We start from the raw sequence: 26,617 nt of genomic DNA, 5'->3' as shown, positions 1-26,617 counted from the left end.
TGGCCTCCTTCTGCGCTGTCGGGATTGTATGGATTTTATGATTTCCTCTCATTATTCTGAACTCCAGTGAATACAATCCTAATCGATTCAATCTCTCCTCATATGTCAGTCCTGCCATCCCAAGAATAAGTCTGTTAAACTCTCCCTGCATTCCCTCGAGAGCAAGAACATCCTGAGATAAGGAGACCAAAACTGCACGCATTATTCCAGGTGTGGCCTCACCAAGCCCTGTATAATTGCAGCAAGACATCCCTACTCGTATACTCGAATCCAGTTCCAATTCTTCTACCCATGCACGGTCTTGTCCATGTGGCAGCTCAAGGGAAATCTCCCAGAAACATGAACTTGGCTACCAGCTGCTGACAAAACCTGTCTTATTTTTAATCAGACAGTTTTAATGCATTACCAAAACAGAAAATGCTGGAAAATCTCAGCAGGTCTGACAGCATCTGGGGAGAGAGGATAGAGCCAATGATTCGAGTCTGGATGACTCTTCATCAGAGCTGAAGACAAAGAAAATAGGGCAAGATTTACACTGTGAGGGTGAGGCAGGGTTGTAATAGACAATGATCAGAGAATCATAGAGTGAAGAAGGAGGCCATTCAGCCCATTGAATCTGCACCAACAACAATCCCATCCAGGCCCTATCCCTGTAATCCCACATACTTACCCCGCTAATCCCTCTAATTTACACATCCCGGGACACTAAGGGGCAATTTAGCATAGCCAATGCGCCTAACCCGCATATCTTTGGACTGTGGTAGGAAACTGGAGCACCCGGAGGAAACCCACGCAGACAAGGGATGAACGTACAAACTCCACACAGACAGTGACCCAAATCGGGAATCGGACCCGGGTCCCTAGCGCTGTGAGGCAGCAGTGCTAACCACTGTGCCACCGTACTGCCCATGTCATGGACAAAAAGAAAATGGAATGTAAATCGTGGTAGTAAAGGCTGAGAATAGTGCTAATAGCGTCCATTAAGAGATTGGAATGTGTAACTGGCAGCAAATGACACGTGAGGCATCAGATTTTCCAGAATTTGCTGTTTTCATTTCAGATTCCAGCATCTGCAGTATTTTGCTTTCATCTTAGTTTTAATGTGTTGGTTGACAATGGCAATTCAAGCTCTTAAAGCAAATATGGGGTCCAAAATCAGCCTTCATTTAAAGTTTAATTTTAGTGTCACAAGTGGGCTTACATTAACACTGCAATGAAGTGACTGTGAAAAACCCTGGTCGCCACACTCCAGCACCTGAGTACACTGAGGGAGAATTTGGCATGGCTAATGCACCTAACCGGCACATCTTACAGACTGTGGGAGGGAACCGGAGCACCCAGAGGAAACCCACGCAGACACGGGGAGAATGTGCAAACTCCACACAGATAGTGACCCGAGCCGGGAATCGAACCCGGGTCCCCGACGCTGTGAGGCAGCAGTGCTAACCCACTGTGCCACCGTGCCATCCCATCTCTGGCTTCGAAATAGTCTTCCGCCATCAGTGGGTCATGGGCATCACTGGGCAGCAATTATTGCCCATCCCTAATCGTCTTTAAACTAAGTGGCTTGCCAAGTAATTTCAGAGGGCAGTTGAGAGTCAACCACATTGCTGTGGCTTTGGAGTCAAATGTGGGCCAGACCGGGTAAAGATGGCAGATTTCTTTCCCGAAAGGACATTAGTGAACCAGATGGGTTTTTCCGACAATGGTTTCATGGTCATCAGTAGATTCTTAATTCCAGATATTCTTCACTGAATTCAAATTCCACCATCTGCTGTGGCGGGATTCGAACCCGGGTCCCCAGAACAATAGCTGAGTTTCTGGATTAATAGTCCAGTGATAATACCACTAGGCCATCATCTCCTCCTGACCAGTACACTGGGAAAAGATCCCGAACTTTACCAGTTGCCCTTAGAGGGCAGTTGAGAGTCAACCACATTGCTGTGGCTCTGGAGTCACATGTAGGCCAGACCTGCTAAGGGCAGCAGATTTCTTCCCTAAAGGACATCAGTGAACCAGGTGGGTTTTTCCGACAATTGACAATGGTTTCATGGTCATCAATAGATTCTTAATTCCAGATATTTTTTACTGAATTCAAATTCCACCAGCTGCTGTGGCAGGATTCGAACCCAGGTCCCCAGAACATTAGTTGAGTTTCTGGACGAATGGTTAAATTATAAAATTATGTCAGTCATGACCTGCTGCTCAACATTCAAAGTTATTTTCTCTTTTTGCAGTTTCCTCCAGATTGCTGAGGGCAATCTTGAGATGTGCTGTTAATGAAAATCGTTATGCTTCTTCATCCTGCGTCAGATATTTGGGATTAATCCTTTAACTGTCTGCCTTCAAACAGCAAAATAAAAGCTGCTTTGCATTACTAGGGAATGCCCTCAAAGTTGGGTTGCCAGGGCATTGTTGAACTGCAGGAACGAGATGTGATTGTAAAAGCACTTGAACAAAAACAGACTAGAAAACTTAAGGTTGATTCAGGACGCGGAACACACAGAGCAGTGTCCATGGTTACAGTACTGCTGTCTCAACTCTGCACCCTTCCACGGGCAGCACAGTGGCACAGTGGTTAGCACTGTTGCCTGACAGCGCCAGGGACCCGGGTTCAATTCCCGGCTTGGGTCACTGTCTGTGCGGAGTTTGCATGTTCTCCCTGTGTCTGTGTGGAGTTTCCTGCAGGTGCTCCAGTTTCCTCCCACAGTCCGAAAGACTGGTTAGGTGGATTGGCCATGCTAAATTGCCCATTACTGTCAGGGGGACTAGCTGGGAGAAACATAGGGGGTTATGGGGATAGGGCCTGGGTGGGATTGTGGTCAGTGCAGACTCGATGGGCTGAATGGCCTCCCCTGCATTGTTAGATGTCAACAAAGCCCCCAGACCTCTCCTACACCCCCAGCCTTATCCTAGCCCCCAGCCCTCCCCTAGCTACCAGCTCTACTAGCCCCTAGCCCTCCCTTAGCCCCCAGGCATCCCCTAGCCCCCATCTCTCCCCAAGCTGCCAGCTTTCCCAGGCCCCCAGGCCACCCCAGGCCCTCAGCCCTCCCATAGCCCACAGCTCTTCCCAAAGCCAACCAGCCCTCCCCAGGCCCTCAGCCCTCTCTTAGCCCCCAGGCTTACCCTAGCCCTCCCCTAGCCCCAATCTTTACCCTAGTCCATGAGTAAAAGTTGCCCAGCAATGGGAATATCTAAGGTCTGACCAAAGACCAAAAGCAACAAGACATTTAACTCCTTCCACTTGGAAGTGTGAGGCTTTGCACTTTGGTCAGAAGAATAGAGGTATAGACTATTTTCTAAATGGAGAAAGGTTTTGGAAATCTGAAGCACAAAGGGACTTGGGAGTCCTGGTTCAGGACTCTCTTAAGGTTAATGTGCAGGTTCAGTTGGCAGTTCAGAATGCAAACTCAATGTTAGCATTCATTTCTGGAGGGCTAGAATACAAGAGCAGGATATACTTCTGTATAAGGCTCTGGTCAGACCCCATTTGGAATATTGTAAGCAGGACAGATGTGCTGGCCTTGGAGGGGGTCCAGAGGAGGTTCACAAGAATAACCTCAGGAATTAAGGGTTGTCATATGAGGAGCGGTTGAGGAATCTGGGTCTATACTCGATGGAGTTTAGAAGAATGGGGGGGGATCGAATTGAAAATTACAGAATACTGAGAGGCCTGGATAGAGTGGATGTGGAGAGGATGTTTCCACGAGTGGGACTCAAGGGCACAACCTCAGAGTGAAGGGACGCTCCTTTAAAACAGAGGTGAGGAGGAATTTCTTCAGCCAGAGATTGGTGAATCTGCGGAACTCTTTGCCGCAGAAGGCTGTGGAGGCCAGGTGATTGAGTGTATTTAAGACAAAGATGGATACGTTCTTGATCAATAAGGGGATCAAGGTGATGCGCTATCAATTAGGCGAAAGACTACTTGTGTGCCAATACAACTGTAGGCTTTTATTCATAACAGAATCAGGAGCAGATCCCAACAGATAACCGACCTGGACTGAACAAGGGGGAGGAGACAGCCACCTTTATACCAGGTGCCGAGGGGAGGAACCGAACCGGGAGGGGATGTGTCCACGCATGACAAACACACAACGGTGGTCCATATAGGACAAAGGCACAACTGAGGTCCACCACATTCACCCCTCCTTTAAAAAAAAAACAACACGGGGGTGAAGCGGAAACAATCTCACAAGTCCAGACGAACCGGTGGCTTCATCCGCCGTCGCGATTGTCGTAGTGCAGGTCACAGAGTCGTCCGAGCAGGGAGCGATGTCAGCCCAGGCTCCATGCGGTGAGCGTCGAGAGAAGGCGCCAGGTGGTGTGAAGTGGACCGATCCGTCGTCTCGTCTAGTCGTCAGGTACTGCGTGGCGACGGCTCCGGCGACTCAAGCGAGCTGTACATAGGGGTGAGAGGAGTGAGCTGTGGCCCTGGTGGCGTATGGAGAACAGTGGGAACCGGAGCTGGGGGGTGGGGGGCCGCAACAGGCTCTGGGCACACTACATTGGAGACTGGGACTGAAGGGGGGAGGGGCATAGCTGTCTCTGAGTGGACAACACCCGGGTGACAGAGATCGTTATGGAGGGACTTTAGCTGGTCCAGTTGGGCGCTGGCACATGTTCCACGGGACAGGGCATCTGGGGGCTCATTGAGCTTCCCAGGCCGGTACATGATGTCATATCTGTAGGTGGAGAGCTCAATCCTCCACCGCAAGATCTTGTCATTCTTAATCTTGCCCTTCTGCCTGGTGTTAAACAGGAAGGCAACGGACCGCTGGTCCGTAATTAAGGTGAACCGTTGGCCCGCAAGATAATGGCGCCAGTGCCGGACGGCTTCCACGATGGCCTGGGCCTCCTTCCCAACCGAGGAGTGTCGAATCTCAGGGCCTTGTAAGGTCCGGGAAAAGAAGGCCACCGGACGGCCCCTTTGGTTAAGGGTGGCAGCTAGGGCAAAGTCAGACGCATCATTTTCCACTTGGAATGGGATGGATTCATCCACAGCATGCATCACGGCCTTCGCGAGGGGAAAAGAGGTCGATTTTAGGAGCGGACGGGCTTTATCCGCGTAACGGGGAACCCACTGGGCATAGTAGGAGAAGAAGCCCAGGCATCTCCTCAGTGCTTTGAGAGTAGTAGGAAGGGGAAGCTGCATAAGGGGACTCATACGGGCTGGGTCAGGACCAAGGACACCATTTTCTATCACGTACCCAAGGATGGAGAGGCGGCGTGTCCGAAAGACACACTTCGCCTCATTGTATGTCAGGTTCAGGAGAGTGGCCGTACGGAGGAAGTTTTGTAGGTTGGCATCATGGTCCTGCAGGTCATGGCCGCAGATGGTGACATTATCCAGATACGGGAAAGTGGCCCGTAGCCCGTGTTGGTCCACCATTTGATCCATGGCCCACTGGAAGACTGAGACACCATTGGTGACACCAAAGGGGACTCGGAGGAACTGGTAGAGGCGACCGTCCGCCTCAAAGGCAGTATATGGGCGGTCCTCCGAGCGGATAGGGAGCTGGTGGTAAGCCGATTTTAAATCGATCGTAGAGAAAACCCTATAGTGTGTGATGCGGTTGACTATGTCCGCGATGCGGGGAAGAGGGTACGCATCTAGTTGCGTATACCTGTTTATGGTCTGGCTATAGTCAATCACCATGCGGTGTTTCTCCCCCGATTTAACTACGACCACTTGCGCCCTCCAGGGGCTGGTGCTGGCCTGGATAATCCCTTCCTTGAGCAAACGTTGTACTTCGGACCGAATGAAGGCCGGTCTTCCGCACTATAGCGCCTACTCTTGGTGGCTATAGGCCTGCAATCCAGGGTGAGATTATCGAATAAAGGGGGGGGGGTGATCTTGAGGGTCGAGAGACTGCAGGTGGTGCGCGGGGGGCGCTGCAGTGACGGCACCTTGCAGACGGAGAGCGGGGGATAAGGGCCATCATACTGCAGGGTGACACTCTTATGATGGGTGAGGAAATCTAACCCCAGCAGTACAGCTGCGCAGAGTCGCGGCAGCACGAGGAGCCGAAAACGCTCGTAGACTGTGCCCTGTACCGTCAGCATCACCAAGCAGCACCCGAGGACCTCCACTGAGTGGGAATTCGAGGCCATGGAGATAGTCTGGCTCCAGGGTCGCACAGGAAGGGCGTATTGACGCACTGTGCGAGGGTGTATAAAACTTTCTGTGCTCCCGCAGTCGAACGGGCAGTTTTCTGCATGGTCATTTACCTTGATCTCCATTATTGACTTGGAGAATTGGTGAGGCTGCGACTGGTCCAGGCAAATCGATGTCACCGTCGAATCCAGGAAGAATCCATCTTCGTCCGCGTCTGATGACGTCACGGATAAAGCTTCCTGCTCGGCGTGTCTTGATGACAGCCTCAAAGATGGCGATTCCCGCGCATCCGGTGACCGCATCAAAGATGGCGACTCCCGCACTTCTGGTGACCGCATTAAAGATGGCGATTCGCACCCAGCCGCCGCCTGCATTAAAGATGGCTGCGCCCGCGGAGCACACGTGGCGCCACGAGACTTCGGAATCGGCTTTGCCCGGCAGACTTTAACGAAGTGGCCTAGCTTACCGCATCCGGAGCAGATCGCACCCTTCGCCGGGCAGCGACACCGAGGGTGCTTGGATAGGCCATAAAAGTAACATTTGGGCCCTGCCGGAACAGCCGTCGCGGTGGAGCCGTCGATGGAACGGGATGCGGGGTAGGACCCGAGGTTGTGAGAGGCCACTTCTAGCGTTTCGGCCATCGTGGCCGTTTTCCAGAGATCCAGGTCATCTTGTTCAAGCAGGCGCTGCCAAATGTAAGTAGACTCAATGCCCGCAACGTAGGCGTCCCAGATCAAGTTCTCCGTGTTCTGAGCTGCTGTAACAGCCTTACAGTCGCAAGCTCGAGCTAGGACCCGCAGGGCGCGCAGAAATTGGGCGCACGATTCTCCTGGCTGCTGCTTGCGGGTAGTTAGGAGGTGTCTGGCGTAGACCACGTTAGGGCTCTTTCGAAACTGCCCTTTTAGGAGTTCTATAGCGTCCGCGTTTGTAGCAGCGTCCTGGAAGATACCGTAGACTGCTTCGCTTACCCGGGCGCGGAGCACGTGGAGCTTAACGTCGTCGGAGTCGATGGCCATAGCGGCGTCGACGAATGCTTCGAAGCAGTCCAGCCAATGGTCAAATTTATCAGAGGCTCCGACCTCTTGAGGGTCTAATGTTAACTTGTCGGGTTTTAGAAACTGCTCCATGTTGGTCAAATGTTATGAATAAAATTGATGCGCTATCAATTAGGCGAAAGACTACTTGTGTGCCAATACAACTGTCGGCTTTTATTCATAACAGAATCAGGAGCAGATCCCAACAGATAACCAACCTGGACTGAACAAGGGGGAGGAGACAGCCACCTTTATACCAGGTGCCGAGGGGAGGAACCGAACCGGGAGGGGATGTGTCCAGGCATAACAAACACACAACGGTGGTCCATATAGGACAAAGGCACAACTGAGGTCCACCACACAAGGGTTAGGGTTAGGGGGAGAAGGCAGGTGAATGGGGATGAGAAACGTATCAGCCCATGATTGAATGGTGAAACGGACGCGATGGGCCAAATGGCCTAATTCAGCTCTGATATCTTATGGTCTACCATTGTGAGCAGTTGTATTGGGAAAGAGTTCCGTTTTCCAGACCACAGCCTCATCTTAACACAAAATCCAACACAAAAAGTAACACAAAAAATGCACGTTAAGATCAACCTAGGAGAGAAAGAAGCCCCCTGCAGTCTTCTTTGATGTAAAAGGTATATAATTCATGGGCCAGACCTGATGATTCTGTAATTCATATTCATTACCCTCCATGGCGGTTGAACACGTACCAACCGACTCAAGACCAGTTTCTTCCCTGCTGCCGCCCGACGTTTGAATGGACTTACCATATATTAAGGTGATTTTGTGGTCATCATTAGACCTTTAATTCCAGATTCTTTTTTACCAATTGAATTCGATTTCACCATCTACCATGGTGGGTTTCGAACACAGGTCCCCAGACATTAACCAAGGTCTTCTGGATTAGTTGGCTCGTTTTAATACCACAACACCACTGCCTCACCATGTGTAACCCGGGGCGGCACGGTGGCACAGTGGTGAGCATTGCTGCCTCACAGCGCCAGGGACCCGGGTTCGATTCCTGGCTTGGGTCACTGTCTGTGCGGAGTTTGCACATTCTCCCCGTGTCTGCATGGGTTTCCTCCGGGTGCTCCGGTTTCCTCCCACAGTCCAAAGATGTGCGGGTTAGGTGGATTGGCCGTGCTAAATTGCACCTTAGTGTCAGGGGGACCAGCTAGGGTAAATGCATGGGATTGTGGGGATAGGGTCTGGGTGGGATTGTGGTCGGTGCAGGCTCGATGGGCCGAATGTCCTCTTTCTGCACTGTAGGGATTCTATGAAAAACCCTCTCTTTCCCAACACTGGGTTAACTCCCTGTAGATGTACAAATCTGTACCTGGAACTGCGAATAGGTATGACCTGGTAAAAGGGCAAATCTTGTTTTTTCATGGACATGGAGGTCTCTGGCTCGCCCGCACTGATTGCCCATCCCCAACTGCCCTTGAACCGAGTGCCTCGCTAGGCCAATTCAGACGGCAGTTGAGAGTCAACCATGTTGCTGTGGCTCTGGAGTCCCGTGTAGGCCAGACCAGGTAAGGCAGGCAGATTTCCTTCCCTGAAGAACATTAGTGAACCAAATGGGTTTGCATTGATTCCTAGCCATTCAGGAAAGGATTCTGCAAGAACTCAAATCACCTTTCAAAGACACAATTGCTCAGGTATTTTTTTAGTAAGATCCACGGTACAAAGATCTTATTCTTTATTTGAAAGTATGCCAACAATAAATGTCACTATTTTTATTGCACAAGTTCCATCCCCAAACTACATTTGGAGTAGTTTATTAAGTTTATTTATCAGTGTCACACATTGACACTGCGATGAAGTTACTGTGAAAATCCCCTAGTCGCCACACTCCGGCACCTGTTCGGGTACACTGAGGGAGAATTTAGCACGGCCAATACACCTAACCAGCACGTCTTTTGGACCATGGGAGGAAACCGGAGCACCCGGAGGAAACTCACGCAGACACAGGGAGAATGTGCAGACTCCGCACAGACAGTGACCTAAACTGGGAATCGAACCCGGGTCCCTGGCGCTGTGAGGCAGTAGTGCGAACCACTGTGCCACCGTGCATCCACTTACAGTATTAACTTACTGTTCAATGGAAGGCAGCACAGCAACAGAGTCCAGGAAATGGCCAGCGGTATTAACTTCTTTACTTTCTCCATCTTCCAACTTCAGATGTTTAAACTGGTAGAATTTGGACTCTCCACGCTGATCTGTCGAAGAAATGAACCTGGAAAAGAAAGAATTAATGTGGAGCATGTGTAGAATTTGCTGTTACTCTTTTCAATGTAATGACATGAAAGCTGACACCAGTGCAATTCAAATCATTGAATCCTTACAGGGCAGAAGAAGACCATTCGGCCCATCAAATCTGCATCAACCCTGTGACAGAGTATCGTACCCAGGCTCACTACCCCACCCTATCCCCGTAATCACACACATTTCCCTTGGCTAATCCATCTAACCTACATATTTTAGGAAACTAAGGGGCAATTTAGCATGGCCAATCCACCTAACCTGCACATCTTTGGATACTAAGGGGCAATTTAGCACGGCCAATCCACCTAACCTACACATCTTTGGACACTAAGGGCAATTCAGCATGGCCAATCCACCTAACCTGCACATCTGTGGATACTAAGGGGCAATTTAGCATGGCCAATCCACCTAACCTACACATCTTTGGACACTAAGGGCAATTCAGCATGGCCAATCCACCTAACCTGCACATCTGTGGATACTAAGGGGCAATTCAGCATGGCCAATCCACCTAACCTGCACATTTGTGCAGTAACCTGGGGTAGCACAGTTTTGGTCAACATATATGCTGTATTATAGAAAGGATATATTGGCACTGGGGAAGGTGAAAAAAAGAACTACAAGGGTGGCAAAAGAACTATCAACGATTAACTATCAGCAAAGACTGAACAGCCTGGGGATCCTGTCTCTGGGCAAAAGTAATCTGAGGCGCAATCTCAGAGAGTTATCTAAAATGATGAAAGAATTTGATTGGGTAGACGTTGCTCTACTTGTGGGGTGGAGGGGCAGCCAGAACCAGGGAACATAAATAGGAGATAGTGTTATGGGTCAGGTCAGAAACGCCAAGGTTTTGTATGGAGCCCGCCTGGATCACACGTTTTGCACCTTAAATTTGGCTGGGGTAAGCTTGATATGTTTGTTCTCAGGTATGATTCAAAAGACCCACTAGGGAGCTTTTACCAAACAAAGTTTGTTGAAGAATTTAGTTAATGTGTATGGAAAGAAAATTAACAATAACTTTTATCAATTACAAACAAAAACAAAACAACAACGATAACATATAACCCTTAACAAATATATCTAAGATTTTCCAATCAAACCCAAACTTCCATAGACAAAACAAGTTCAACGCAGCACAGTCTAATGCTCATGTGATACTGGAAATGAGTCCTTTGGATGAATTCTGCAGTTCTCTTGATGGACTCAGAATAGTTTGAAGTCAGAGCAGCTTTCCAGAACCCCAGGGACACCAGTCAAGCCACCAACAGCAGATTTCCTACTCCAGGAAGGCAAGACCTTGTTTTCAGATAACCAGCAGAATTTCCAAACAGAACAGGGAGAGAGAGAAACACTTCTTAACAGCTTGCTGTCCCTTCTAAAACTCAAACCTGCAGCTCAGAACTGAAAATAAAAAAGCTCCTGTCACCTGACCTGCAATCATTCCTCCTCCTGATAATGCAGAGTCATAAATATCCCAGTTTAAAAAAAACCCTTTAAACAGCAATAAAAGGACATCTCCAGACAAGCCGGCAATAAATGATATCAACTAAAGCTGTGAGCTGCAGAGAGCATGATTTTTTTAAAAATCTCTTAAAGGTACACTAATGTCATAATAGTCACTGCAGTAACTTTTAAAAGTAAAGTTAAAGTTTATTTATTAGTCACAAGTCACACTGCAATGAAGTTACTGTGAAAGTCCCCTAGTCGCCACACTCCGGCGCCTGTTCGGGTACAACTGAGGGAGAATTTAGCATGGCCAATGCACCCTAACCAGCACGTCTTTGGACTTAGGGAGGAAACCGGAGCACCCGGAGGAAACCCACGCAGACACGGGGAGAACGTGCAGGCTCCGCACAGTGACCCAAGCCGGGAATCGGACCTAAGTCCTTGTTGAGGCTTCAAATAATAATTGATTTACTAACAAGAATATTTATATATAAATATATATATAATGGCCAGAATTCTCCAGCCATTCGCGTCCTGCTGTCTCTGCCAGCATGAACGGAGAACTTGGCACTCAGCCAAATCTCCGTTCACTGCAGTGGGACTGGAGAATCTTAGCTGCGGGCGAGGTCAGAGATTTTGGCTGGTAGAATCAAGGGTCTGACAGAACTGTAATCATGTCTACTCTCTTCTCTTCCCCGGCTCCAACTGAGGTTCCTCCCCCATATGGAACGTGGGCCCTCGCTGCTGGTAGGCTTGGCATCCCATGCGGCCTCTCCGGGCCCGATCACATGGATCGTCCCCTTAAAGGGGCCACATTACCGTAGTCATGAATAAGTCCAAAAGAAAATACAGGAGGGACTAATTTCCCCAGAGAGTGGATAGAATGTGGAACATGCTACCCTAAGAAGCAGTGAAGGTGAATGCTATTGATGTGTAAGGATATGATGAAGAGAGAGGAGGAGGAGGAGGCAAAGATCACTCGGTCCATTTGACCTACTTCAGTGCGATGCACATTGGTGAAGTAACCACAATAGCCCATCATCCACCAATTATTTGTGTCACTTGCTGGTGAAACAAGGCATTAACAAGATTGTGTCAATCCAAAATTAAACAAGACATACCCTCTTCAAAGAACACAGGGTTCCAGTGTTTCTCAATGTAATATCGAAGAGATACCATTCAAGATTGGTGATGCAGAATTACAGAGAAGCAACAGAATAGGCAGTCAGCTCATCAAATCAATGCTCTACATTAGCCTTCTCCCAGTCCATTTTATGTAACCCTATCTTCATAACCGTCTATTTCCTTCTCCTGTATATACGCATAGAATCCCTGCAGTGCAGAAGAGGCCATTCAGCCCATCAAGACTACACTGACTCTGACAGATTATTTTACCCAGGTCCTCTCCCCCGCCCTAATCCTGTAACCCACACATTTACCATGGCCAATTCCCTCTAGCCTGTAGATCTTTGGACACAAAGGGCGGGATTTTCCAGCTACGTTGCCCCAAGGCTGGAAAATCCCACCCGAGGTCAACAGATCTTTGGATGACCCGTGTCCCACCCACGATGATTCCCGTGGCAGGCAGGATGGGAAAATTCTGCCCCAAGTGGAAATTGAGCATGGCGAATCCACCTAACCGGCACATCTTGGGACACTACGTGGAAATTTTAAATCATAGAATCCCTACAGTGCAGAAGGAGACCACTCAGCCCATCCTGTCTGCACCGACCACAACCCCATCCAGGCCCTATTCCTGTAACCCCACGTATTTACCCTGCTAATCCCCTGACACTAGGGTCAATTTGGCATGGCCAATCAACCTAACCTGCACATCTTTGGAGTGTGGGAGGAAGCAGGAGCACCCAGAGGAAACCCACGCAGACACGGGGAGAATGCGCAGACTCCGCACAGACAGTGACCCAAGCCGGGAATTGAACCCGGGTCCCTGACGCTGTGAGGCAGCAGTGCTAACCATTGTGCCACCGTGCCACCCAAAGGAACATAGAACATAAAACAGTACAGCACAGAACAGGCCCTTTGGCCCATGACGTTGTGCCGAACCTTTTCCGAAACCAAGATCAAGCTATCCCACTCCCTGTCATTCTGGTGTGCTCCACGTGCCTATCCAATAACCGCTTGAAAGTTCCTAAAGTGTCCGACTCCACTATCACAGCAGGCAGTCCATTCCACACCCCAACCACTCTCTGAGTAAAGAACCTACCTCGTACATCCCTCCTATATCTTCCTTATAACCTTATAGTTATGCCCCCTAGTAACAACTGCATCCACCCGAGGAAATAGTCTCTGAACGTCCACTCTATCTATCCCCCTCATCATCTTATAAACCTCTATTAAGTCGCCTCTCAACCTCCTCCGCTCTAAAGAGAAAAGCCCTAGCTCCCTCAACCTTTCCTCATAAGACCTACCCTCCAAACCAGGCAGCATCCTGGTAAATCTCCTCTGCACTCTTTCCAGTGCTTCCACATCCTTCTTATAGTGAGGTGACCAGAACTGCACACAATATTCCAAATGTGGTCTCACCAACGTCCTGTACAGTTGCAGCATAACCCCACGGCTCTTAAACTCCAACCCCCTGTTAATAAACGCTGACACACTACAGGCCTTCTTCACGGCTCTCTCCACTTGAGTGGCAACCTTCAGAGATCTGTGGGTATGGACCCCAAGATCTCTCTGTTCCTCCACATTCCTCAGAACCCTACCTTTGACCCTGTAATCCACATTTAAATTTGTCCTACCAAAATGAATCACCTCACATTTATAAGGAAATATTATTTTGAAGCAACAGAGTAACAGTGACTATGTGAGCATCAATCAGGTTTAAAGTTTAAGATAAATAAGGTAATTGCAACACTTCTTTTATAAATTACCATTCATACTTAGCCTTTATTTCCTTGTAATTATTCAATCCTGCCCAGTGTCCTCCTGCCCAGTGTCCTCCCTGTGTAAACTTGGATCCAAAGTCCACCATAAGATCCATTTGCCTACGGTCCAAACTCATTTACAACCAAAAGTTTCCATTCCTCACTATCCCTAGAATATATTTTCTATATGCATTACGGCCTTCAGCAGATGAGGTTTCTCTGATTGTTAAATTATGTCAGAGCTACCTAGTGTCATCATTCCCAAAAACGGTTGTTGTCATAGAATCATGCAGCGCAGAACAGGCCCATAAGACCATAAGGCATAGGAGCAGAATTAGGCCACTCGGCCCATCGAGTTTGCTCCGCCCTTCAATCATGGCTGATACTTTTCTCATCCCCATTCTCCTACCTTTTCCCCATGACCCCTGATCCCCTTATTAATCAAGAACCTATCTATCTCTGTCTTAAAGACACTCAATAACCAGGCCTCCACAGCCATCTGCGGCAAAGAGTTTCACAGATTCACCACTCTCTGGCTGAAGAAATTCCTCCTCATCTCTACTTTAAAGGATCGGCTCTTTCGCCTGAGGTTGTGCCCTCTGGTTCTAGTTTTTCCTACTAGTGGAAACATCCTCTCCATGTCCACTCTATCCAGGCCTCGCAGTATCCTGTAAGTTTCAATAAGATCCCCCCTCATTCTTCTAAACTCCAATGAGTACAGACCCAGAGTCCTCAACTGTTCCTCATACGACAAGCTTTTCATTTCAGCGATCATTCTTGTGAACCTCCTCTGGACCAGCACATCCTCCCTTAGATACGGGGCCAAAACTGCTCACAAAGTCCAAATGGGGTCTGACCAAAGCCTTATACAGCCTCAGAAGTACATCCCTGCTCCTGTATTCTAGCCCTCCAGACATGAATGCTCACATTGCATTTGCCTTCCTAACTGTTGACTGAACCTGCATGTTAACCTTAAGAGAATCTTGAACAATGATTCCTAAGTCCCTTAGTGTTTCTGATTTCCTAAGCATTTCCTCATTTAGAAAATAGTCTATGCCTCCATTCCACCTTCCAAAGTGCATAACCTCACACTTTTCCACATTGTATTCCATCTGCCACTTCTTTGCCCACTCTCCTAACCTGTCCAAGTCCTTCTGCAGCCCCCCTGCTTCCTCAATACTACCTGTCCCTCTACATATCTTTGTATCATCTGCAAACTTAGCAACAGTGCCTTCAGTTCCTTCTTCCAAATCATTAATGTATATTGTGAAAAGTTGTGGTCCCAGCACCGACCCCTGAGGCACACCACTAGTCACTGGCTGCCATCCTGAAAAAGACCCCTTTATCCCCACTGTCTGCCTTCTGCCAGTCAGCCAATCCTCTATCCAGGCCAGGATCTTACCCTGAACATCATGGGCTCTTAACTTATTTAACAGTCTCCTGTGTGGCACGTTGTCAAAGGCCTTCTGGAAATCTAAATAAATCACGTCCACTGGTTCTCCTTTATCTAACTTCCTTGTTTCCTCCTCAAAGAACTCTAACAGATTTGTCAGGCATGACCTCCCCTTCAGCCAATTGTGTCAGCACCGACACAAGAGAAACACCTGAACTCCCGCCTAATCCCATCTACCAGCACTTGGCCCGTAGCCTTGAATGTTATGATGTGCCAAGTTCTCATCCAAGTACTTTTTAAAGGATGTGAGGCAACCCACCTCTACCACCCTTCCAGGCAGCACATTCCAGGCCGTCACCACCCTCTGGGTAAACAAGTTTTTCCTCCATCCCCCCCCCTAAAGATTCTGCCCCTCGCCTTGAACCCATGTCCCCTTGTGACTGATCCTTCAATGAAAGGGAACAGCTGCTCCTTATCCACCCTGTCCATGCCCCTCATAATCTTGAACACCTCAATCAGGTCACCTCTCAGTCTTCTCTGCTCCAACGAAAACAACCCAAGCCTATCCAACCTCTCCTCATAAATTATGGGGAGGGGATGGCCGAGTGGTATTATCGCTAGACTATTAATCCAGAAATTCAGCTAATGTTCTGGGGACCTGGGTTCGAATCCCACCACGGCAGATGGTGGACTTTGAATTCAATAAAAAGTATCTGGAGTTAATAATCTACTGATGACCATGAAACCATTGTCGGAAAAACCCATCTGGTTCACTAATGTCCTTTAGGGAAGAAAATCTGCCATCCTTACCCGGTCTGGCCTACATGTGACTCCACAGCAATGTGGTTGACTCTGAACTGCCCTCAGGTAACTAGGGATGGACAATAAATGCTGGCCAGCCAGCGACACCCATGTCTCACGAATGAATAAAATAAATATCCCATCCCAGACAGCATCCTGGTGAATCTCCTCTGCACCCCCTCCAGTGCAATCACATCCTTCCTATAAACCTGTCAACAACAGGTTTGGGACTTATTTCGTATCCAGCCTTGTCTCATTTTTGTTGACAGTTGCATTTTCCTAGGCTTGTCCCCCCACAAACAACACAATGCTTGGGGTGCCTATCAACAGCGTTGCCATTCACCTGATGGCATCTGTGATAAACCCCATGACTTACATGGGGAATCCCTGCTTGACCTCTCAGTGGGACTCACAGAATACGAGTTCCCGAGTGATTGGTAATTACCTTACCCGGTGGAACCCGTAAATACGAGCCCTGTGTAAAGCAGGCCCCTGAGCGGATCCATTATTGTAACATCCCGGTTGGGACCTGGATGTGTTCACCCACAAGCTTGTGTTTCTGTTTCGCTTTTACTTTGTGCAAGAAAGCAGCGTTCCTTTACAGCTGGCTCCTGAGTTTCTTTTACTTATTTATTTATTAGTGTCACAAGTAGGCTTACATTAACACTGCAATGAAGTTACTGTGAAAATCCCCTGGTCGCCACACTCCGGGGCCTGTCCGGGTAACACTGAGGGAGAATTTAGCACGGCCAATGCACATAACCAGCATGTCTTTCGGACTGTGGGAGGAAACTGGAGCACCCGGAGGAAACCCATGCAGACACGGGAATTCTCCGCACAGACAGTGACCCAGGTCCCTGGCACTGTGAAGCAGCAGTGCCCATATATATATATTTTATGAAAAGAAATATAGGGCGATGTCTTAGTCTCACACACAGCAATGTGCAGCAGTCCTTAAATAATTGCAAAGATCTTTGGAACGTCCTCTGGTGCCAGAAGACTCTATGGAAAGAAGATTGTTCTTTCTTTACTGAGCGCTTAATCAGTGCCTCTCATCTTTAACAGTTTCCTCCAATATCAGGACCTTTAGAGAAGGTGATATTATAGATTTGTACCTCGGCGAGAGGACACTTTAGTGAGGGAGTACATAGATGAATTGGTTTAGATTTGAGTCCAATATTGATATTAAAAATAAACAGTAGGGGGCAGAGTTGGTGGAAGTGTGGATGTATCATTACGTTGGGCATCATCAAACAGGCTCTGATGTTGTAAAAACTGTAATAGGGCGGCACAGTGACACAGTGGTTAGCGCTGCTGCCTCACAGCTCCAGGGACCCGGGTTCGATTCCCAGCTTGGGTCACTGTCAATGCGGAGTTTGCACGTTCTCCCCGTGTCTGCGTGGGTTTCCTCCGGGTGCTCCGGTTTCCTCCCACAGTCCAAAGATGTGCGGGTTAGGTTGATTAGCCATGATAAATTGCCCCTTAGTGTCCTGGGATGGGTAGGTTAGAGGGATTGGCGGGGTAAATATGTGGGGTTACGGGGACAGGGCCTGGGTGGGATTGTTGTCAGTGCACATGAGATGGGCCGAATGGCCTCCTTCTGCACTGCAGGGATTCTATGATGCTATATGCTCATTGCTATCAATAAATGTTTCAGACAGGATAAAGAACCAAAAGGGCCCAATCCATGTCTGCCTATGACCCCAATCAAAAGAAGCTACTTGTCAATATTGGGGAAACTTACATAACGTTATTCTTAAAGAGTCACAGACCATAAGACCATAAAACATAGCAGAATTAGGCCAATCGGCCCATCGAGTCTGCTCCGCCATTTAATCATGGTTGACATTTTTCTCATTCCCATCCCCCCTGTATGCGGCACAGATTAAATTCAGGCAGCTATACAAAGGCCATCTGCATTTCATAGCCCAGGAGTCAGCTCATCCGCTGAGACAAAGGGCCCCACAACCTTCCTTTCAATTCTCAATGTTCAAGACATTTAACAATCCGGGGGGTCCAGACAACGGATAAATATCCTGGGTGGGATTTTCTGATCGCACTCGCCCGAAGACTGGAAAATCCCAGCCGAGGTCAACGGACCTTTGTATGGTCCTGTCCCGCCCACTACGATTCCCGTGATGGGCGGGATAGGAAAATTACTCCCACGTTGCGTCAAAGATAGAGTGGAGAGGTGGGAATCATGTGACATAGGCTTCAGGCTTGTGCAATCAGTAATATTGCCTTTAATGAACTGCATAGTTTCACTCTGCTTTTTTTATATTTGACCCACAGCCTCATGGACAAGGAGCTCCAGCCCAGGTTGGACATGTGGCCCCATTTTCCTTGCTTCTGCTGGAGGTTCTTACCAAGGCTCAACTCTGCATGTCTATCTCATTGTGTCAAGTCAACACCACCAGAAGTGAATTATACAGCATCAGTTTTCAACCTACCGACCTCCGTAAAGGAATATCTCACTGGCCATTGATTCTGGGCACTAGATCCCATTGGAAACAATGGAGGCGATTTTCGTACATCGCTGCACCTGGCAAAAACCGTGCCGATCTGGGAAATAGCCTTGAAATCAGCGTGAAACAGTTTGCAATTGTCCTGGTCCCTTTCCAATGGCGCAAATCTGATCGCACCCAGAAAGGGCGGAAGGCTGATTAGCATGAGATTGACCGGATTTCAATCTCACTAGCCAGTTCGACATGTAATCGATCCCCTTCCCGGAATGTTCCCATCTCTTCGGTGGGAGGTCAGACTGGCATGAGTGTGCCGGGGCAGCGCAAAGGGGGTGGGGTCTGAGTGAAGGCCATGACAGGGGGCTGTACAGGGGAGGGGGGCCACGGTGGGGTCTGACGGGAGAGGTCATGGAGGGGTAGATCAAGAAGCTGGCTATGATGGTGGAGGGGCATGTCAGAGGTCATGGGATGGGGGGCATGTTGGGGGTCATGTGATGAGGGCATGTCAGGGTAATGGTGAGAGGAGCATTGTGGGGTCATGTGATGGGGGCATGTCGAGGGTCATGTGATGGGGGCATGTCGAGGGTCATGTGATGGGGCATGTCCGGGTCATAGTGGGAGGTGCATGCTGGAGTCATGTAATGGGGGCATGTTGGGGATCATGTGATGGGGCATGTCCGGGTCATTGTGGGAGGAGCATGCTGAGGTCATGTAATGGGGGCATGTCGGGGGTCATGTGATGGGGCATGTTGGGGGTCATGTGATGGGGACATTTTGGGGGTCATGTGATGGGGGCATGTCGGGGGTCATGCGATAGGGGGCATGTCAGGGGTCATGTGATGCAGGTCAGACAGAGGGTCCGTTTGGGAGGCACCGATGCCTGGATGCCACCGACCCGTGTCAGGGAGTGGGTGGGGGAACATGCCACCAATGAGGGGAAGGGGTCCCGATGTCTGTGGGAGCAGGGAGGGGGTGTCCCCATGCACTGTGAGATCTTGCACTTGCAAAAGGGTGCCCAGGCGCTCTGAAGCCGGGCTCACTGGCATATTTAGGCCCCAATGCTCCCCACCTCCACCCGCACCCCAGTACCGACGCAGAACTCCCAACTTTCCAAATAAGTGACTGTGTGTGGGAAGATTGCAATGCGGGAGCGCATTGGATCACTCAATCATCCTTGCCATCAGAAATCTTTTGGGGACAATTCCACCCAGTATTCCTTTTCTCTGCGGTCTCCGCATTATAATTCTTTTCTCTACCCCTCACTTTACTGTACGAATGCAAAGCAGGCAGTGTTGCAACCATGTCCCCGTGATTTGAGTGTGCGCAAATAAACTAACCCTTTGAGTTGATCCTGTCTGGAGTTTGCTGTGGGGTTATTGGTCGAAAACCAAAGGGTTGGGAAATATGTCACTGCTAATTAATGCTAATAAAGGCAGAAGAAAATCAAAGAAGCTTTCTGTTTAGAAATGGGCAGAGAAAGGAGAAATTAGTGCTGTTTAAATAAAACTTCCTCCTGACCGTAACAGTTGCAATGTAGCCAAACGTCATACACAATTTGCACAAAACAAAGCCTCACAAATGGCATCAAGCAAGTTTATTTCTTGATGTTGGTTGAAGGATAATCAAGGGTCAAGAGGTCTTCAGGCTTAACCTTTAGGTGGCACATCTGACAATGCAACATTCCTCTAGTCCTGCACTCAAATATCTGAAATATGGGCACAAGTCCTGGCTGCGGCTTCGAGGTGAGATTGCTACCGCTGCACCGAGACTGTCACCATGGTGTAGGTTTCCAACTCACTGCCCGAGTATAAAACAGGAGCTCAGCTTTCCATTGTAGAAACTGCCTGTTCATCATTAAGATCAAATTCAATGAAAATCAGGTGCTTATTATTATATGGGGTGGCTGGTTTACAATGCCAGTTTTACGCCCACATTTGCCATCCCTACAGTGCAGAAGGAGGCCATTTGGCCCATTGTGTGTGCACTGACTCTCCGAAAGAGCAACTCACCAAGGCTCAACTCCCTGTCCTATCCCTGTAGCCCCATGTATTTACCACGGCTAATCCACCTAATTTATGCATCTTTGGAGACTAAGGGAGAATTTAGCATGACCAATCCACCTAATCGACACATCTTTGGACAGTAAGGGACTATTTAGCATGGCTAATCAACCTAACCTAAGCATCTTTGGACACTAAGAGACAATTTAGCATGGCTAATCCACCTAACCTAAGCATCTTTGGACACTAAGAGACAAGGTAGCATGGCTAATACACCTAACTTACACATCTTGTGACACTAAGGGACAATTTAGCATGACCAATCCACCTAACCTGCACACCTTTGGACACTAAAACATAATTTAGCATGGCCAATCCACCTGACATACAAATCTTTGGACACTAAGGGATAATTTAGCATGGCCAATTCACCTAGCCGACACGTCTTTGGACACTAAGGGGCAATCTACCATGGTCAATCCACCTAACATACACATCTAGGGACACTAAGGGGCAATCTAACATGGCCAATCCACCTAACATACACATCTAGGGACACTAAGGGGCAATTTAGCAATGGCCAATCCATCTAACCTGCACAGTATTGGGCTGTGGGAGGAAACCAGAGCAACCGGGGGAAACCCACGCAGACACGGGGAGAATGTAAAAGCTCCACAAAGACAGTCACCCAAGACCGGAATTGAACCAGGGTCCCTGGCGCTGTAAGGCAGCAGTGCTAGCCACTTACAATTTGCCAGATCAATCCCCACGATAAAGTCCTCCCACCCACTAACTCCCTTTAAAATGGGTAGACATGAAAAGATTCATAAGACCTTTACAATGCAGAAAGAGGCCATTCTGCCAATTGTTTCTACACCGGGTCAATAAAGATCTGACTACACTAATCCCATTTTCCAGACAGAGAGAGAGAGACAGAAAGGAAGGGAAAGACAGGGAAAATGAAGAGCGGTAAAGAGTAGAGGCAAATAAATGTGGAAACAGCAGGAGCACATGATTGGGAGTTGTTGGAAATTGGAAACAAAAGATCAAGACATGAGATAGAGAGAATGAATATAAGTAGATCGAAGGCAGCAGATGACGGGAGAAAGGGAACAACGCAGCGAGAGAGAAAGATGAATAAGACTAAAAATTTTCACAAGGGCAGCACAGTGGCACTGTGGTTAGCAGTGCTGCCTCAGAGCGCCAGGGACACGGGTTCGATTCCTGGCTTTGGGTGACTGTCTTTGTGGAGCTTTTACATTCTCCCCGTGTCTGCGTGGGTTTCATCCGGGTGCTCCGGTTTCCTCCCACAGTCCAAAGCTGTGCAGGTTAGATGGATTGGCCATGCTCCGTGTTCTCCCCGTGTCTGCGTGGGTTTCCTACGGGTGCTCTGGTTTCCTCTTACAGTGTGAAAGACGTGCTGGTTAGGTGCATTGGCCGTGATAAATTCTCCCTCAGTGTACCCAAACAGGCACGGGATTTTCACATTAACTTAATTGCAGTGTGAATGTAAGCCGACTCGTGACACTAATATATAGTTCATTTTGAACAATATATACATTCCCTATCGAACTGGCACGGTGGCACAGTGGTTAGCGCTGCTGCCTCACAGCGCCAGGGACCCAGGTTCAATTCCTGGGTTGGTTCACTGTGTGGAATTTGCACATTCTCCCCCGTGTCTGCGTGGGTTTCCTCCCACAGTCCAAAGATGTGCAGGTCAGGTGGATTGGCCATGCTAAATTGCCCCTTAGTGTTAGGGGGGACTAGCTCGGGTAAATGCATGGGGCTATGGGGATAGGGCCTGGGTAGGATTGTGGTCGGTGCAGACTCGATGGGCTGAATGGCCTCCTTCTGCACTGTAGGATTCTATGTCAGTTAATGAGTTAAAATACCAATTCCCATTCATACCAACTCTACATATGTACATTATTTTTGTTATGTATATATTTGGATTATAATAAATCAATTTTAGGTATGTAACTTTTACATTGCATGTGAATCTCAGACTTTGCTGAAGAATTTAGTCTTAATTTATGACATTACAGGTTAAATATAATGATTAAATATAATGGAATCAAAAGAATTGTAAAGCAGCCTGAAAATGTGAAAGGAACGTACCTTTGTGAAAAGTTGTTTGCTATCTGTTACGCATTCCAGAGTTTTGCCAACATCGGACGGTGAGCTCGCTCCTATTTGTTACATAAAAGTTGATAAAGAACGATTTGCTCTGGGCTTATTTATATTCCTTCCAAAAGAGGGTCAGGAGGAACAAGTGGGTGATTTGAAATCTGCAGCGACTGTATTGTGACATCAAAGAAACACTCCTTATAGGAGTCACTAAATCCCTAGTAAAATGATTCCTATAAGGCACACCCCTTTGTGACTTGACAACAAAAGAATGCATCGAATGTGTTAATCCATCTTTTTTTGTGAGACTTTTTTTTGTGAGACTTCCTCTGAATTCACTGCGTGCCAAAAAATGAGACCCTGTCTCAGAGCCAGTAACTTCCTGCCAAATTTGGAACATTTTTAATTCTTTTGTGCAACAGTCGTTTTTCTGCTTCACTGAACCAATTCCGCTACCCACTTCGTACCAACTTTCTGGGCTGAATTTCAAAGAAGGGTAGCGAGTTCTCCTGGTGCCCCGGTTATTAACCCCACAATCCATAACACCAAAAAACAGATGCTCGGATTATTCGACCTGGCATCTCATTGGTGTTTATGGGATTCACCCATCTTGTCAGCCCATTGACTAATTATTGAATTTCACAATCAGTCTCGACAGTGCAGGGGAGGCCATTCGGCCCACTGAGTCTGCACCGACCACAATCCCACCCAGGCCCTATTCCCGTAACCCCACATATTTACTCTACTAATCCCCCTGACACTAGGGTTAATTTAGCATGGCCAATCAACCTATCCAGCGCATCTTTGGACTGTGGGAGGGAAACCAGAGCACCCGGAAGAAACCCACGCAGACACGGGGAAAACGTGCAAACTCCACACAGACAGTGAGCCAAGCCGGGAATCGAACCCGGGTCCCTGACACTGTGAGGCAGCAGTGCTAACCACTGTGCCACCGTGACGCCAGCCCCCCCCCCCCCCCGCCCCCCCGCCCCCCGTCATTGATGTTTATGGGATTCAACCGTATTCTCAGCCCATTGAACAATTATTGAATTTTACCTTGTGTAAAGTGCTGCGACGATAACCCAGTTGTTGTTGTAGCTCAGTCCAACACCCCTCACAGCGCCAAGGGTTCAATTCCAGCCTCGGGTGACTGCCTGTGTGGAGTTTGCACGTTCTCCTCGTGTCTGCGTGGGTTTCCTCCTGGTGCTCCGGTTTCCTCCCACGTCCCAAGGACGTGCGGGTTAGGTGGATTGGCCATGCTAAATTGACCCTCATGTCAAGGGGATTAGCAGGGTAAATATGTGGGGTAATGGGAATAGCACCTAGGTGAGATTGTGGTTGGTGCAGACTCGATGGGCTGAATGGCCTCCTTCTGCACTGTAGGGATTCTATGATTCTCCCCGTGTTTGTGTGGGTTTCCTCCAGGTGCTCTGGTTTCATCCAAAGATGTGCCGGTTAGGTGGATTGGCCATGCTAAATTGTCCCTTCATGTCAGACGGATTAATAGGGTGAATACGTGCGGTTACTGGGATAGGGTCCGGATGGGATTGTTAGCACAGTCCACCGCCGGCATCTCCACATCATGGGATTGTTAGTACAGACTCGATGGGCTGCATGGCCACCTTCTGCACAGCGAGGATATAATGATTCTATGATCACTGCCTCCCATTCGGAAGGTTCTGGTTTCAAGTCCTGCTAAGAAAACCTCAAAGCTCATATGTCGAGGCTGACTGTCCACTGGGGGTGCTGTTGAGCTGGGGCATTGTGTTTGAGGTGGATAAGATTGCCTGGATTGTTTCGAAGAGTTGTTGCCCTGGTCAAAACTTAGCCCTTAACTAATATTATTATAAAGCATTATCTGGGCTGGAACTCTCCGATCTCACACGCTCCACTGCCAGTGAGAATGGAGAATTCGGCACTCAGCCAAATCTCCACTCACAGTGACGGGATTGGAGAATTCCCAGCTGCAGGAATATTCCAACCTTGGTCAATTTTTTTTAATTCATGGGATGTGGACATATTGCCCACCCCTGAGGCATTTAAGAGTCAACCACATTGCTGTGGGTCTGGAGTCACATGTAGGCCAGACCAGGTAAGGACGGCAGGTTTCCTTCCCTAAAGGACATTAGTGAACCAGATGGAGTTTTTCTGACAATCGATTCCTGGTCATCATGAGACTTTTATTTCCAGATTTTTATTGAATTCAAATTTCACCATCTGCCGTGGTGGGATTCGACCTGACAACATTCTGACCATCGTACTGACCATAGTACCATGCTCCAGAACCAGTCAAACTCATAGCCAAGCTGTTCTACCTAACAAGATGGAAAGTTGTCCAGGTATGTCCTGTCCATAAAGAGCAAGGACAAATCCAATCTGGTCAATGTTTGCCCCCACAGTCATGAGCAAAGTGATGGTGGGGTCATCGATACTGCTATCAAGTGACACTCCACAATTACCTGCTCATTGATCCCCGGATTGGATACCACTTTGGCCTGTAGAACCATTATGGTGAGGCAATGGCCTAGTGGCATTATCGCTAGATTATTAATCCAGAAACTCAACTAATGTTCTGGGTTTGAATCCCGCCACGGCAGATGGTGAAATTTGAATACAATAAAAAATATCTGGAATTAAGAATCTACTGATGACCGTGAAACCATTATTGGAAAAATCCATCTGGTTCACTAATGTCCTTTACGGAAGGAAATCTGCTGTCCTTACCCAGTCTGGCCTACACGTGACTCCAGAGCCACTCTCAAATGCCCTCCAAGGGCAACTAGGGATGGGCGATAAATACTGGCCAGCCAGTGACGCCATGTCCCACAAATAAAAAAAAAATAATGTGGACAAACAAGTTGAATTCTGAAGGGATTGCCTTCTGGGTTCAAGTCCCACTCAGGAAACATCAGAGCACAAAAGTCTAGGCTGACTGTCCACTGGGGGTGCTATTGAGTTGAGGCATTGCCATCGGGGTGGATAAGATTGCCTGGATTGTGTTGAAGAGCTGTTGCCCTGGTCAAAACTCCGCCCTTAACATTATTATAAAGCATGAGAGTGATTGCCCTTGACACTTGACTGAGTGTGGCGTCGAGGGTAATAGAATCAACAATGCAGACGGAGGCCATTTGGCCCATCAAGCCTGCAGCGACAACAATCCCAACCAGGTCCTATCCCCCGTAACCCCACATATTTACCCTCCTAATGCCCCTGACATTAAGGGGCAATTTATCATGGCCAATCAACCTAACCCGCAGATCGTTGGAGGAGCCCCCAGCAGAATTGAAGTCAACGGCAATCAGGGTGGGTAACTTTCCACTGGTTCGAGTTACACCTCGCATAAAGGGAGACAGAAATTGTTGTGGGAGACCAATCATCTTAGCCCAGGGCATCACTGCCGGATTTCCTCAGGGAATGGGCAGCATTTGTTGCCAAGTGTGATGACTTCAGCCAGGCTAATGAGGTTGTCTTGCTAGGGTATGAACTGCCTGATGAGTCCTAATTGATGGTTAAATCAGGGAGCCTCATGCTCCCTATTTAAAGCAGGTGTGTCAGACTCCCAGCCTGCATTCAGCAGGGGCCAACTGGAGAGCTGGCTGTGTACAGATGTATGGTGTAAATAAAGTAACTTGGTGACGGGACTTTCACCTCCGTGGAGTTATTACACCAACATCATGCATGTTCTAGTGTTTCAAACACTCGGTAGTCTTAATATCACTGTCTGATAGTTGGGGTAGAATGTGTATGATTTATCATGGAAATGGCCTCCAACAAAACGAATAGGATTCCTACTTTATCTTCATTCAAATCACGATCTGACAGGCATGGACACTGGAATTGTACAGCCCCACCCGCCACGGGAATTGGCGCGGGCCAGGGGCGGACAATAGGAAGGTCCGTTGAACTTGGGCGGGATTTTCCGGTCACCGGTTGAGTGAGGCAGGGAAATCACACACTGGGTAGTCTGAGTACTTCAATGTTTGGATAAGGAAACCAAGCAGTATCTGTTCTTTGGGCATCTGAAGTGTATACTCTACCTGAAATCTGTTCCCATTGCTGGGAGAGGGATCAGTTCTTTGCGAA

The 26,617-nt window shown here is 48.4% G+C and overlaps 1 protein-coding gene across 1 annotated transcript in view; it reads right to left on the bottom strand.

Annotated features, from left to right (window-relative positions):
• Window positions 1-22,706, bottom strand: part of LOC144480537 (dual oxidase 1-like) — a 142,312-nt gene extending 119,606 nt beyond the window's left edge. Inside the window, exons 1-2 of the mRNA XM_078200103.1 lie at window positions 22,526-22,706; window positions 9,251-9,391 (exon numbers count right to left, since the gene is read on the bottom strand). Coding sequence (XP_078056229.1) covers window positions 9,251-9,323 — 73 coding nt within the window. The 5' untranslated portion in view covers window positions 9,324-9,391; window positions 22,526-22,706. The remainder of the gene's footprint in view (window positions 1-9,250; window positions 9,392-22,525) is intronic.
• Between the last annotated feature and the right edge of the window lie 3,911 nt (window positions 22,707-26,617).

This window comes from Mustelus asterias, chromosome 29 (assembly GCF_964213995.1).
Source record: "Mustelus asterias chromosome 29, sMusAst1.hap1.1, whole genome shotgun sequence".
Classification (NCBI taxonomy): domain Eukaryota; kingdom Metazoa; phylum Chordata; class Chondrichthyes; order Carcharhiniformes; family Triakidae; genus Mustelus; species Mustelus asterias.
This window is presented reverse-complemented; position numbering and strand designations above follow the sequence as displayed.